This window comes from Carassius gibelio, chromosome A22, assembly GCF_023724105.1.
Source record: "Carassius gibelio isolate Cgi1373 ecotype wild population from Czech Republic chromosome A22, carGib1.2-hapl.c, whole genome shotgun sequence".
Classification (NCBI taxonomy): Eukaryota; Metazoa; Chordata; class Actinopteri; order Cypriniformes; family Cyprinidae; genus Carassius; species Carassius gibelio.
The window spans coordinates 14,587,886-14,603,360 of record NC_068392.1 but is presented as its reverse complement, the minus strand read 5'-3'; the positions used below and the strand labels follow the sequence as shown (position 1 = coordinate 14,603,360).

The 15,475-nt window shown below is 37.6% G+C and overlaps 1 protein-coding gene across 1 annotated transcript in view; it reads left to right on the top strand.

The window, feature by feature from the left end:
- The window catches only part of LOC127942477 (adhesion G-protein coupled receptor G7-like), a 163,515-nt gene that overhangs the window by 52,177 nt on the left and 95,863 nt on the right, over positions 1–15,475 (top strand). The window contains exons 8-9 of the mRNA XM_052538191.1: positions 14,494–14,652; positions 14,890–15,049. Of these exons, the coding sequence (XP_052394151.1) occupies positions 14,494–14,652; positions 14,890–15,049 (319 nt within the window). The remainder of the gene's footprint in view (positions 1–14,493; positions 14,653–14,889; positions 15,050–15,475) is intronic.

The window sequence follows — 15,475 nt, the reverse complement described above, 5'->3', positions numbered from 1 at the left end:
ATTCTGGGCTGTAATACAAGTAAGATCATTTCAAGTATTGGTCGATGATGACTAAGTAGTTTCACTGCAGGTAATACGTGTCCAGAGGAAACACTCAATGGTTTGACCTTCCCAATCACTGTGATCGGTCAGATGAACTATTCAACACAGCTTTGTCCTTCAGGAACAGCCAGTGGTATGTAGTAGTACAAAGTAAATAGTCATAAATACAAAAAAAACATTATATATAATCATTAGTAAAAAATAAATAAAATAAAAACAAATATATAGTAATTTAACTTAATCTGTGTCAGTTTTACCCCATATTTTTGGTTTATGTTCTTGAAGCAAGCATGTTTAACTGTTCTTGTGTGTCTTTTATATCTTCTGCAGCTGGTTTTCCAATGGCCTCAACTCAGTGTTTGAATTCACCTCTTTTCCCTGCATTTGGTGGAGTTAAACTTCTGGACTGTGGCTTGAACCTGGAGGTGTTAGAAAAAAGCAAAGTCAACGTATGTATGTATTTATTTATTTTAATTCAACGTGATCTCATGAGAATACGTGTGTATTTTTACGTTAATTGTGGTTCTACCACACGTACATTTATTTACGTTTTCATGCACATAAAAACGTACAATTCTGACGTATTTATAGCAGTAAAACATACAAATAGTTACGTGTTAGCAGCGAAAAAAAACTTAAATAATCTAACGTAAAGTGTGAATGAATATGAATTCCCATGTATTAATATAAAAATCGTGGCTTTAATGATTTAAATCTGTTGTATTTAATTGTCATATCAATACATGTTTTTATTGAATTTATTTAAAGCAGTTTACTCATCTACTTAATAGGAAATAACATTTCTGTGCAATACAACCATAGATACACAAAAGCACAGCATAAAATTACAAATCACGTCCATTTTATTTGTTTGCTGTACTCCATATCTTTAGAAGCCAGATGTTTGCAAGGAACATATCCAAATTCAGCCCTTTATCAATCGATCTTCATCTTCATTCTTAGCATCAGCGACTGTCACAATCAAAGTCCGCGTTTGTTATGATTCAAATTTGAAAATAGCGCCAGTGCTCACGACTTGGTTTACGGCACTGATATCGAACGCTCATTGGTTCTCACCTAATTCGTCACAGATTCCCACATGTCGTCTTTTGAAAAATTTGAAATCAGTACTGGTACTGCGCTAGTGCGCCTTCATGAAGAGAAGACAGATACATAATTTCACGGATTCATAAATTAAATTCTGCTCTGAACCCTAAAAACGATTACCTCCAGAGAAGACTGCGACTGGAACTCATTATCATTTGAACTACTTTTGGTGCCACATTTTCGCAAAAAATAAATGATAAATGTTACGTTTGTTTGTCTGTTATTTGTTTATTTATAACAACGTTATGTAGTTTTAAGAAATGGTTATGGGTAGGTTTAGGGGTAGGTGTAGGATTAATGTTAGTGGTACAAAATAACGTTTTAATGTTATATTTTTACTAAAATTGTTTTATTATGTTTTATTCTTTTAACATTCTGTATAAAATGGGTAGGTTGAGGTTCGGGTGGGGTATAGGGATCTTACATTTATCAAAAAAACCCTGTAATTACGTCCAGATAATACGTATATGACACTATAAATACGTAAAGGCACATACGTATTGGACAATTTTAATTTACGTCTAAACATGTACGTTTTGATTGTGAGATCAGGCTGTTTAATTCAATAGGGGACACTGGTTGACAATTTTAACAAATTCACATAAATTTTTTATGACAAAAGTTGATGGTAGTGTTATTTTAGTACCATTAGTGTTTATTAATGTTTTTAATGAGTTTTTATTCCATTTTATTCCATTTTATTCCATTTTATTTTTCATTTACCATTATTAATTATTGTATTATATTATCCATTTTTATTTTAAAATTGCAGCCCATTCCATAAATTTCTTATATAAAATATTATTTGTTTTGAGTAATGTGTAATATTTTGAGTTTGTGGCAGTTTAATTATGTAATTAAGAGTTTGATTACTGTCGGCAAACACATTTCTTACACCAAAAAACTGTGTAAAATGTAAAAATTTTTTTACAAATATTACAGCTGCCTCGGGTTTACAGTAGTCATTATTTAGTCAATGGGTTGAACTCTGGCATTTTGAGTGCTTTTGATTAAACAAACATTGGCACAGTGTGGTTTTGGTTGTTTTGTTTAGGCATCTGTGGAACAGAATTTGTACGTTGCCTCCAGTGTCCAGATGCTCACATCCAAACCTGACCAGCTGACGTCCCAGAACATCACCTCAGCTGCTACAACTGTCAGTAACCTGCTGTCTGCCAGCATGCTAAATGTGGTAAGAATGTACAAACAATACAATATGTTCATTTGTTTGTCTGACAGTGAGACTTCATCATGTAGAAATGTAATAATATTGTAATAATAATAATAATATATATTTTATACAGTCAGTTGCAGAGTCAGTGGTGGTCACCATCAGTCAGCTAATGCACACGGATAAAGACCGATACTCTGAAGATACTTACAATGCTCTTGAGAAGTATTTACACTCCACACATACCTGTCCTGCACAAAAAACACCACCATATATATGTGTGTATTTTTGGTTGTGTATGTGTGTGTGTGATCCTGGACCACAAAACGAGTCTTAAGTATCCGAGATACAACTATTTGGTAATCTGGAATCTGAGAGAGCAAAAAAATCTAAATACTGAGAAAATCACCTTTAAAGTTGTCCAAATTAATTCTTAGCAATGCATATTACAAATAATAATAAATAAATTTTTTTTAAAGGTTTTAATGTATTTACAGTACGCTATTAAATTTTCTATATTTCTGCATAAATATGAAACAAAACATAATTAGATTTTCAGACAAATCCTTAAAGTAGACAAAGAGAATCCAATAAAACAAAGGTGACAAATTATATAGTTATTTATGTTATTATAGATGTCATTTATTTATTAATAAAAGCACACAAGATCTTCAGAATCCTGTTAAATATTTGTGAGTGGCAAAGGTATGTGAATCTTTACTTTCAGTCTTGAAGGAGTTTTAGACCATTCTTCAGTACAGGACCACTTCAGCTTTCTGATGTTCGTGGGTTTCCTCCTATGAACTGCTTGCTCAGGTCCTTCAAAAAGTTAGATTAAGGTCCGGAATTTGAATGACAATCAAAAAAATTTGCTCTGTCCTCCTTTAACCATTCTTTGGTAGAACGACTTGTGTGCTTGGGGTCGTTGTCTTGCTGCATGACCCACTTTCTCTTAAGATTCAGTTCTCGGACAGAATTTTGCTGGTTCAGAATTAATTGTTCCACCAATAATGGCAAGCCATCTTGGACCATATGCAGCAAAACAAGCCCAAATCATGATACTACCACCACGTTTCACAGATGGGATAAGGTCCTGATAGTCATCTAACTGACTGAAAACTCCTCTGAACATATGGAATGAACAGCACTCTTTTCCACTCTCAATATACATGGCTAAAGTGCCCTTGAGCAAGGCACTGAACCCCCTGATGCTCCCCGGGCACTGGGTCTATAGCTGCCCACTGCTCTGGCTGTGTGTTCACGTTATGTTCACTTCTCACTGCTGTGTATGTGCAGGTGGATGGGTTAAATGCAGAGCACCAATTCCGAGTATGGGCTATCATACTTGGCAAATGTCATTACTTTCATGGACTTTAATTTCATCTTCAAATTAACAGCTATTTCTATGGGGGATCCTCCGCGACCTTAGCTGGATCAGCTACCGGCATATGGCCCTCAAAAAAATAAAATTGGGGGGACAACTAGGCATCTTGATGGGCGCCGACAAGAGAGTGAGCTCTGGGGCTGGTGCCAACATTGGTGCTGGCTGGAGATCTGGAGCCCTCCCTGGGCTTAATTGGGGACCTGGAGCCCTCCCTCTGCTTAACTGGGGAACTGGGAGCCCTCCCTAGGCTTAACTGGGGAGATGGGAGCCCTCCCTGGGCTTGACTCGGAAACTAGGAGCCCCTCCCATGCTTGACTCAGGAACCGGGAGGCCCTCCTGGGCTATACTGGGGTCAGGAGCCCCTCCTGGGGCTATACTCAGGAATGGGAGCCTTTCCTGGCTGAACCAGGGATCGGTAGTGCCTCCTGGGCTAATCTGGGGATTGTAAACCTTCCGTGGGCTATACTCGGCAACAGGAGCCACTCCTGGGTTTATCTGGGGATTGGAAATTACCAGCTGACTGGTTCCGTATAGGGATCAGTGACTCTCCAGACACCGGATGACTGCCACCTTCCAGCCAAGGTTGGTGGTGTCTGGGAGCTCTGCGGGGCGATGGTACGTCATCCCAATCTGGAACAGCATCTTTAGGGTTTCCCCCTTGAGGGAACTGGTGAGGGCGAGTGGCACAAATGTCCTTGCGAACAAAATTGGGTCGGGGCTCACCTAAGAAAACATTTAATACCAGACAGATTACTCAACACAGGGAACACTATTTAAACAAGTGACACAATGGGACACACCTGGGAACAAATTAACTAATTAATGACACACAGCTGGAACCATATTAAATAAACTGGGAACACCTGGGACTAATATAACTGAGGACATGAATAGGAAATATTAACTTTTTTTAATTGTGTGTAAACTTTTTTAAGACAGAAAATACTTTACACACACACACACACACACACACACAAACACAAACACAAACACACACACATATCCAAAATTGATGAGTAAAAAAATGAGTAAGATTTTTTTAAAGAATAGAATTAGAATAGTGAGTGTTAAAGTTAGAGGGTCAAATAAAGATGGAATAGATGGGTTTTAAGCCGATTCTTGAAGATGGCTAAGGACTCAGCTGCTCGGATTGACTTGGGGAGGTCATTCCAACAGGAGGGAACAATTCATTTAAAATTCCTTTAAAGTGACATTATGCTTCTTTGGGATGGCGCAATCAAGCGATGTTCACTTTCAGAATGCAAGCTTCTAGAGGGCACATAAGTCTGAAGTAACAAATTTAGGTAAATGGGTGCAGAGCCAGTAGTAGTTTTGTAGGCAAAGATCAATGGTCCATCATCCAGCAAGAAATGTCTGTTAGACAAGCTGAGATGCGAATAGCTACCGTCGGATCATCAGGATGGAATGACATGTAGAGGTGAGTCATCAGCAAAGCAGTGGTATGAAAAGCCATGTTTCTGAATGACATAACCTAATGATGCCATGTAGACGGAGAAGAGAAGTGGTCCAAGAACTGAGCCCTGAGGCACCCCAGTAGTTAGATGTTGTGACTTGGACACCTCACCTCTCCAAGATACTTTGAAGGACCTATCTGATAGGTAAGACTCAAACCATTGAAGTGGGGTTCCTGAGATGTCTTTTGCCAGTGGAGTTATACAAGCCTGTCTAAATGATGAGGGCAAAACACCAGTGTGAAGGGATGTGTTGATGATGTGAGTGAATGCAGGTACAACTGCAGGAGAAATGGCTTGAAGGAGATGAGATGGAATAGGATCAAGCGGGCAAGTAGTAGGGTGATTAGAAAGGATGAGTTTTGAGACTTTTGCCCCAAAGAGTGAAGAGAAGGATGTAAATGAGTGTAAGTTTGCTGGTGAAATGAGCTTGACTGATTGTGGTGTGGAAAATTGTGCACTAATGTGTTTAATTTTATTAATGAACAATGTGGCAAAGTCGTCAGCTATTAGAGATGAAGCAGGAGGGGGAGGAAAAGGACAAAGAAGTGAGGAAAATGTTTTAAAAAGCATACGAGAGTTAGACAAATTGTTAACTTTGTAATGGTAGTATGTCATTTTAGCAGTGGACACATTAGCAGAGAAGGAAAATAAGAGTGACTGATACATATTAAGGTCAGCAGTATTTTTGGATTTGCGCCACACCCTTTCAGCAGCTCTAAGCTTAGAACGGTGTTCACGTAGAACATCAGATAACCAAGGGGTAGAAGGTGTATATCATATATATATATGATCATATTTTGCACACACACACACACACACACACACACACACACACACACACACACACACACACATATATATATATATATATATATATATATATATATATATATATATATAAAATATTACTACACTAAAAGTTTGAAAAAAAAAGGTACCACTACTAGGTGTAGTTTATATTTATTTGTCCCTAAATGCGCAAAATTCACATTAAGATAAAAAAAAAATAGATAGTTATAATTCTTGATGTGTAAAACATGAAAATATAGAGAATTGTACTATTGTTATTATGCAACTATTATTAGTATTACTATTATTATTATTATTATTATTATTATTATTATTATTAATAATAATGATATTAATTATTAATAAAAATATTATTATTAATTATTAATGTTAACTTTTGTATGTGTATAATTTCTATAGTCTTACAAAGTCTTTGGAGGATTTTGCTTTGAACATGAGCAACATTAACTCTAGTGTACTGGTGCAACCAAACCTAGTGGTGCAAAGCATCAAGTTGTCACAGTGGACCCCACAAGTGCAATTCTACGCTGCAACAGGTCAGTGACGAAACCTCATATATTTATTATACATCTGTGATGATATCAGAAAGACATTTCTACTTAAACTAAACTAAGCTGCATTTTAACTAGGACTGTCAGAATATTCTCCTGAAAGAATTGGTCTGGGTGCAGACGCTGCGAACATGACATCCTCTTCAGGACGTCCCATTGATCTCCTGTTAAATATCAAACTGCAGAATGATTCCCAGAAAGACTGGGGTACTGTTTATGTTTCTGTTCTCATTTTGAGGAATATAATTAAAAGTCAAAGTTTTGAATATATTTTCCCTCTGTTTCCCCATAGGGAACAGAAATCTCTGTATTGGAGTGGTGCTTTATGAAAATGATAAGTTTTTCAACTCAAAACTATTTAATAGTGAACTCAATACCAAGAGAAGGGTGGTGTCGGCCAGCCTGTCAGACAGAAGCTTGCTTGATAACGTGGAGTTCACCATCAGGCCAGAGGTAAATGACTGTAAAGTCATGATGATTACAGAAAATATAGCAGCTTCCCAGTCAATCATGTTATTGGTAAATAGAATATCTACATATGAATTAACATATAGTCAGTCGTTACTTCAAAATAAAAACTGGTCAAGATGATGAGGATCAGGTATGACCGGTTTGTATATTGTACTGCTCATTTTACACCAACCACCAAACAAAATGAAATGAAATGAAATTAAATAAATAAATAAAAATGAATAATAATAATGAAATAATGACAATAATGATGTAATATTGACACAGAAAATATGAGTTATAAATTATTTATTTTTCATATATATATATATATATTTATATGAATATATAAAAAAACAATATAATAATAATTGTACACATAATTAAAACCATACTTTGAATAAATTAATCATAAATTGGGAATACAACAAGTTGCTAAGTAGTTATAATTACTGCTTGCATTTTTATTAAAATTATTGTGATTTTGTTTTCATAGTTATAAGAATTTATTACTTTTGTATTTTTGTTATCATAGACTTAAAGACTTTCTTTAGAAATAAATAGCTTAAGTGCATAGCATTGTGTCTTTATGTTTCCAGAATACATCCGGCTCAACATCCTACGACTTTGCATGTGTGTTTTGGGACTACACTCACAGAGACTGGAGAACAGAGGGCTGCGTCAAAATACGTGATCACAATGGAATGCACTGTGAATGTAACCACACCACCAACTTTGCAGTTCTTGTGGTTAGTTTAACATACACATAAAAAAAAAAAAAAAAAAAAAAAAAAAAAAAAAGGTTTAAAAGCTAGTGAGCTGCTAAGATAGGCAGCATAGTGGAACATAATTTCCTATAGAAACTCTCTATATATGCAGTAAAGGATGTTCCTTGAGTTAAGGGCACAGGAGACAAGATTCATAACTGGGAATCTGCCTTAGCATAATGCTAAGCTAACTTTATTTGTTATGTTAGCTGACCTTATGTGGTAGTTAGTAAAAAATACACAGGGCACTTTAATGTTTGGTGAATGTAGGTGAACTATAAATATTTATTATCAATTTTTTCTCTCTCTTTGTAGAGCTTTAGAGCAGACTACACTTATTCTGAAGCTTTAAACTGGATCAGCATTGTTGGATGCAGTCTGTCTATTGTGGGTTTGGTCCTCACCACAGTTTATCAAATTACGACCAGGTAAATGCAATGGATACATTGAAGAATAAACGCTACTCAAAACATAATTTAATACAAATTGTGATCATTGTAATTAATAATCACAATTACAATTTCAAGGGAATAATTGACAATCAGCATTTTTTTGTCTTATATTCCAGTAAAAATACTAAAACCTTCTCAATGTCAGTGAATGTATTTAGAAACAAACATGCTAATTTGTTACCATAGTATATGTTGAAATAAAGTCCATAGTTTATTTATTTATATTTTTACACATAATTCTAGCAAGTTTTTGTGATATATGTGCTTAAAAAACTTATTTACCAAAAGTGGAAAATCCAATTAAATGATAAAATTCAAATACATTCTATATTCTAGTTATAGTATATATATATATATATATATATATATATATATATATATATATATATATATATATATATATATATATATATACATATTGGGATATCAAATATATTAAGACCATATTTATATTAGATAATTTTACATTCATTCTGTTAAATGTAATCTTTAGCAAATCAATGAATTTTATTGTTTCATACTGTACAGTATAATGTTGTGATGCTTAAATTTACCTTTAGAATTTAAAATTATTTCACTTTTTTAATATAAAAAAATATTCAAAACAGTATAGAAGTTTATAATTGTTCCCATGTGATGGTTATTATTCACCATAAAAAGCAAATAATTGTCAGCATACCGCGCAGAATTTATTGTATTTATAATGATTTTTAATGGAAACAAAAAAACAAAGACAAAAATTTTTTTTTTTTTTTTTTTCAACATGTATTGCAGATCATGCATTTCTATTGTTTTATGTCCACCAAATAATAATAATTATTATTATTTTAGATTAATCCTCCTGGGGCCTGTTTCACTAAGGAGGTTCAACCAACTCTGAGTTTAAACTTGAACTCTGAGTTGACTTACCCTGAGATGGGAAAGTTTTCGGTTACAGAACAGCTGAAATTAGTTGGTTTAATCAATTCTAAATAGACTGAGTTAAGCGCCAAAAAGATGTCTGCATACTTCAGACTGTTATAATATCACAGGTGAAAACTGGCAGAACATTAGATTAATGAACTAATAGCTAATCATTTTCTGGTATCTCATGGGAAAAAAAAAAAAAAAACTAAAATAATAATATTAATAATAACATTTTAAGTGCATTTTTCTTATTTTACAAATGATCTGCCAATAGAGTAAGAAAAATACTTCAGTGGCTATTTACATTAAGTGGAATCAACATAATTTCTTAGCGATAGATCCTATTTACAGTAAGCTAAGTGCAAGTAGCTTTAGATGTTATTTTGTCACAGTGTCTGGTCTGTGTTTCCCTGGGTGTCCACTAGTGGTCTCACTTCCCCATAGGCACCACACTACAGGCACTACATTTCCCACAAAGTCTTGTCCCTTCATCACTGTTAATTGTGCCGGAATGGGGAATGAATGAGCTGAAGATCATGGATTTGGGGGTTCATAATGTACATGCAACAACGGTCTCAGTGGGATACCCCAGACACACCTGTCTCTCCATGTGTGATCGCCGACTCTAGACCAGTACCTGCAGTCAATGCACACCTGTATTGCACTCCGCTGTCTCCACTCTCTTCATTATCACCTGTCTATATATACCAGCCTGCCTCATTCTGTTTTCATGGAGTCCTTGTTTTCCATCACCCGGTTTTCTCGCGTTCCCTTGTGTTTTCTTGTTTCTTGTGTTTCTTGTTTTTGGACTGCTTTCCCCGTTATTGACCTCTAGCTTGTTTTGGATTTTGATTTTGGATTACCCCGTTAAACACATTGCATTTGGATCTCTCGTTTCCTGTGATCAATCGTTACAGAAGGACTTTATCATGCCCAGATCCAGCGGTGTGGGACTTCGTATCCGTTCCCCAACCAGTATGGAGGAGCAGAGGGCGAGGTTCCAAAACCTAACCACCTTCCGTCAAAAGGGGAATGAGGTGGGTGGCTTGGCGCAAATGTTCTGGACCATGGCAGTAGGAATGGGGTATAATGATGCGGCACTGAAAGACTTATTCAACGCCTGTCTGGATAACCCTGTGCCGGAATGGGAAATGAATGAGCTGAAGATCATGGATTTTTGGGGGTTCATAATGTACCTGCAACATCGGTCTCAGTGGGATACCCCAACCACATCTGTCTCTCCAGGTGTGATGGCTGACTCTAGACCGGTGCCTGCAGACAAGATGGCCGCCAGCCCAGCGCCACTGCACAATGTGGTCACAAGCCCAGCACCACTGCACAAGATGGCCGCCAGCCCAGTGCCACTGCACAATGTGGTCACAATCCCAGCACCACTGCACAAGATGGCCGCCAGCCCAGCGCCACTGCACAAGATGGCTGCCAGCCCAGCGCCACTGCACAAGATGGCTGCCAGCCCAGCGCCACAGCACAAGGTGGTCGCCAGCCCAGCTCCACTGTGCAAGATGGCCGCCAGCCCAGCGCCACTGCGCAAGATGGCCGCCAGCCCAGCTCCACTGCACAAGATGGCTGCCAGCCCAGAGCCACTGCACAAGATGGCCGCCACAGGTGACCCTCCAGAGTCGAGTGAGGTCCCCGTTGACCCTCCAGAGTCGAGTAAGGTCAAGTCACCATTAACACTCATGAGTCAAGCACTACCACAGTTAGACCCCAGGAGACAAGTCACCAATGATCTTCATGGGCAAGGTCAAGTCACCGGTGTTATTACGCCCTGCACCTAAGGGTAGTAGAAAACTCTAAATAGGGCGTAATTAGACTGGGTTGTGGTGATGGAATCCCAAGAACGAGTCACTCCGGTCGATAATCAAACAAGTACAAGATGTTAATCAGTATAAGTTATTAGATTTATTAAAAGTTAACAAGTGAAACAAAGAGCATCTCTCCAGGGTGTCCCAAAGGCCAAAATAACAAACAAAACAAATCTAGAAAGGAAAAGAGTAATAACTAACCTCAGATAATTAAAGTAAAATACATCTTACTTCCCTAACTTCCTAACACAAAACAGAACCCAAACAATATAGCCAAAACAAATCGGCAGGACACCCCTTTGCTCCACGTTCTAAACACACATGGTTGAAAAGGCAAGAACGTGATCACTAGCATTTACTTGCTACTCAAAAGTGACAAATTTGATCATCGGCCGGAGAAGGGATCCAGGAGCTCTCAACCCAACCGCGTCCGAACCAATAATGAGCTCCCCGTTGAATGCCGGCAGCGTCCTTTTTAAAGTCCCCGCCTTGTCTCCACCACCAATGGCGATCGTACATCCAATCAGTAGGCATCCTATCAGAAACCAGATGAGGATGAGAGGGAGGAGAAAGTACACACACACACAGCAGGAAAATCAGGTCGTAACAGGTGTTCTTCATGGGCAAAGTCAAGTCACCGTTGATCTTCATGAGCAAAGTCAAGTCACCGTTGATCCTCATGAGCAAAGTCAAGTCACCGTTGATCTTCCTGAACGAAGTCAAGTCTCAATTGATCTTTCTGAACCCAGTCAAATCACCACGGATCTACCAGAACCTCTCCACGTCTCTGCTGAACTACTAGAGCCTCTCCACGTCTCTGCGGAACTTCCAGAGCCTCGTCACATCTCAGCCGAACTTCCTGATCACTCGACTTATCCTGTCATGGCCATGGAGGCCATCCAGGAACTCACCGCCTGCCCTGTCATGGCCATGTAGACCATCTCCTCAGGGCCACGGAGGCCAGCCTTAACCTGTTCATGTTCTCTATTTCAGGCTTACATAACCAGACTTGCTCTCCTGTGCCATCGATCCCAATGTGGTGGTCTTTGGCGCCGCCCTGGTGGGCTTCTGTCTCGACCGCACGGCTGTGGTGGTCTTCTGCGCCGCCCTGTTGGGCTTCTGTCTCAACCGCACGGATGTGGTGGTTTTCTGCGCCACCCCGGTGGGCTTCTGTCTTGACCGCACGGCTCCAGTTACACCTGCTCCATCCTGGATTCCTGCCCTGTTGGCTCTGCCCTGGGCCCCTGAACTTTCTGTTCCCTCCTGGCCTTTTTGTTTTGTTGTTGTGGTGGGGTTTTTTTTCTCTCTGTTTCCCTCTATGGACCTGACCCTCCATCCCTCCCCCTGGTCCTCCGCCGGACCACCTCCCTCCTGGTCTCCTTGTGGTTGTTGTTTTGTTTTTTCTCTTCCTGTCTCTGTTTCCTGCTATGGACCTGGCCCTCCGTCCCTCCCCCTTATCCTCCACCAGATATATTCTATTTACCATGTAAAATAGCAGTTCTTTGCAACAGGCTAAGTGTAAATAATAATTAGATGCTAGTTATTCTATACTGGCAGATACATTTGCACCTCAGTATTGTTATACATTAATAGGATGGAATAAAAACAGATTGTAAATGATTATATTTATTAAAATTATAAAAAGTTCTATCATTATTAAACACTCGTTAGGCACTTCCACTTTTAGAACATTTTGTTCATTTTTATTTAAAATAAATTCTAATGTTACATGTGATGGGAAAAGTGAGAAGAACGAGCTCTGCAAAAGCCAGAGTCTAACCCAATCAATCATGTTACAAGCTAGTTTTCCGTGCCCAAAACATTACAGCCTACAACACTGAAGCCGTTATTCACATGTGTCATATTTAATCTTATGTGTCGATGTGTCGAAACTCTGGGTTTATCGAAGATAAAGAAAACCTGCTCCTGACCAGGTTAGGTTCATAGAATAAGTTACTACGATAACTGACTTTGAGTATAAGTTAGCTTTTTTCCAGAAATGGGCTTGACTAACCCTGCTTTCTCTGGTTTGACAAACCTTCCATTCTGAAACAGAAAACCTATAGTTTCCCTCATTTCAGGGTTAACATACTCAGAGTTTTCACTTAACCTCCTTTGTGAAATGGGCCCCTGACTTATTTGTTTTTATTTTTTTCTCATAAACTCTACAGGAAACAGAGAGGAGCCAACTCTACTATGCTCTTGGTGAACATCTGTTTGTGCATGACCACCTACTACCTGCTCTTCATTTTTGGGATCAACAACCCGGTCCAGAACTCAAAGGCATCTGTTTCAGAGCAGAATGTTATTCCTTCTTCAGATGTGCAGGAGAATGTCGATCAGGGTCCTTGTACAGCAATCACAGCTCTGTTGCAGTACTTCCTGCTGGCCACGTTTGCCTGGAACATCCTGTATGCAGCTCATGTGTTTTTCCTCATTAGAAATGCCCTCAACGGTCCGCCCCGAGCTTTCCGCACCATCGCCATGACAGTCGGCTGGGGTACATTTAAACAGATTGATATTAAAAGTCATGACAGTTTGATTCTATTTGCATACCTTGTAAATAAAGAATAAATGGTATTAAATATTTTATATTTAATTGTGAAATTCTGACTGATACTGATTTCATTTATAGTATGTTTATATTAAAATTATATTATTTAGTTAATATACTATTAGAACAGTAAATAAACAGTCATTTTAAATGCTACATGTGAATTTAAGTTTTACAACATCAAGTACAATATGGAAATGGTTATTCCTTTTGAAATTAGCTGAATATTGCACTTAACTGTTATTAATTTATTGTTATTATTGAAGATTAACTTTAAGTGAGTAAAAGTAGCATTATCTTGAGGATAAGCATATAATTCATAATAACCATTCTGTAAAATCACATTCATATATAATATGTCTAGGTCTGCCTGCTGTTATTGTCGGGGTCTCACTGTCCACCACCTACAGCTTTAGGAACCCTTTAGGTTATCGACAAGAGCAATTGTAAGTGAAAAATCACTTCTATTGCTTTGTCCACTTTATATTTCACAGTGGAAGAAAGCTATTTCTTGTGAATCTGCAAGACTTCTACTTCTTTATCCACTAGAGTTAAATAACTAGAAGAATAACATTCAGTAAATGAAAAAAAAAACTCTTCCCAGATAGCACACGTACGTCTACAAGATGTCTGTTAAAGATTTTTAAAGCATATGCTGTATACAAACATCTGATAAACGTCTTTAAGATGCCAGTTTTATATTAACACTAAAACATACATATTTAAACACATCTTCTAAATGTCTATTTGACATTTCATAGGAAAGGTCCTTTTGACGTACTGCAGATAAGCAAATACTCTAAAAAATGCATCTGATGCAGACATCAAATAGACTCTGTGATGTGCATGTGCAATCAGGGAAGTAATGTGGATATCCCACAAAAAACAACAACAAAATATTTGTAGTACTGGGTGAAAACAAAATATTTTAAATGTAGACCATTACTTACACATTCCCCAGTTTTTCTCAGTCTTTATTTCTCTTCTTATTGTTGTAGTTGTTGGTTGGCGTCTCTGGACAAGGCGGGAAGGTTTGATCCGAAGCGGCCGATGTTGTGGGGTTTCTTGCTCCCTCTAGCGGTCATGTTGTGTTTTAACACATCTCTGCTTGTCTACTTCTCTCAAACCATCTGCTGTGCGAATCCCAACCTCAAGAGGTACGTAACTGAATCGTGACAGAATGGTCTATGTTTAAAACAAAGTTCAAGTTTAATGTTATCTTAACTGATGCTGTTAATAACATTCCTTTACTAAAATATAATTTTGTTTTGAAAATAGTTTGAATTCTTTTATGTGAGTAGTATCTGAGGTGTAATTCTCTGAGTGGCAACATTTGCAGTTCTGTAATAGTTCATATTTTCTGTATTATTTAAATGTTAATTTTGGTTCTTTAGCTCACGAGGGACTCCTATGAAGAAGAAGATTTTGAGTAGTTTCTCTCTGGCTGTGGTGCTCGGTTTGTCCTGGATCGTTGGTTACTTTGTGCTCATCACTCATGACAAAACACTTTACATCATTCTCAGTGTGGTCTTCTGTCTCTGCAACACGACACAGGTGCGTTAATACACTATACTCATTATTGTTTTTGATAAACTGACACAAAAGATGATATTTCATATTCAGAAAAGATTTTGTTGGATTTATTCAAGCTGATGTTTTAAGATATTAGGTATATCTCTGTCTTGCATTGATTGGTGACTGACCACTACATTTTCTGTCCTTCAAAGGGTGTTCAGATTTTCCTTTTATTCACACTGCAGTCTTATCTAAAGACAAGGACTCGGCAAAAACTGGATTCTAAGAATGAATCAAAGGGGGGACCTTAAAAATAATGGACACAAAAAGAGGACAACAGACAATATCATATACAACTCTTTTATTATTATATTTATTTAAATTTAAACTGCTGTGTATCTTAGTGATATAAAACCATTTGTCTGTTGAAGTGTATTTTAATTTAATGTCAAATGCATAGTCTCA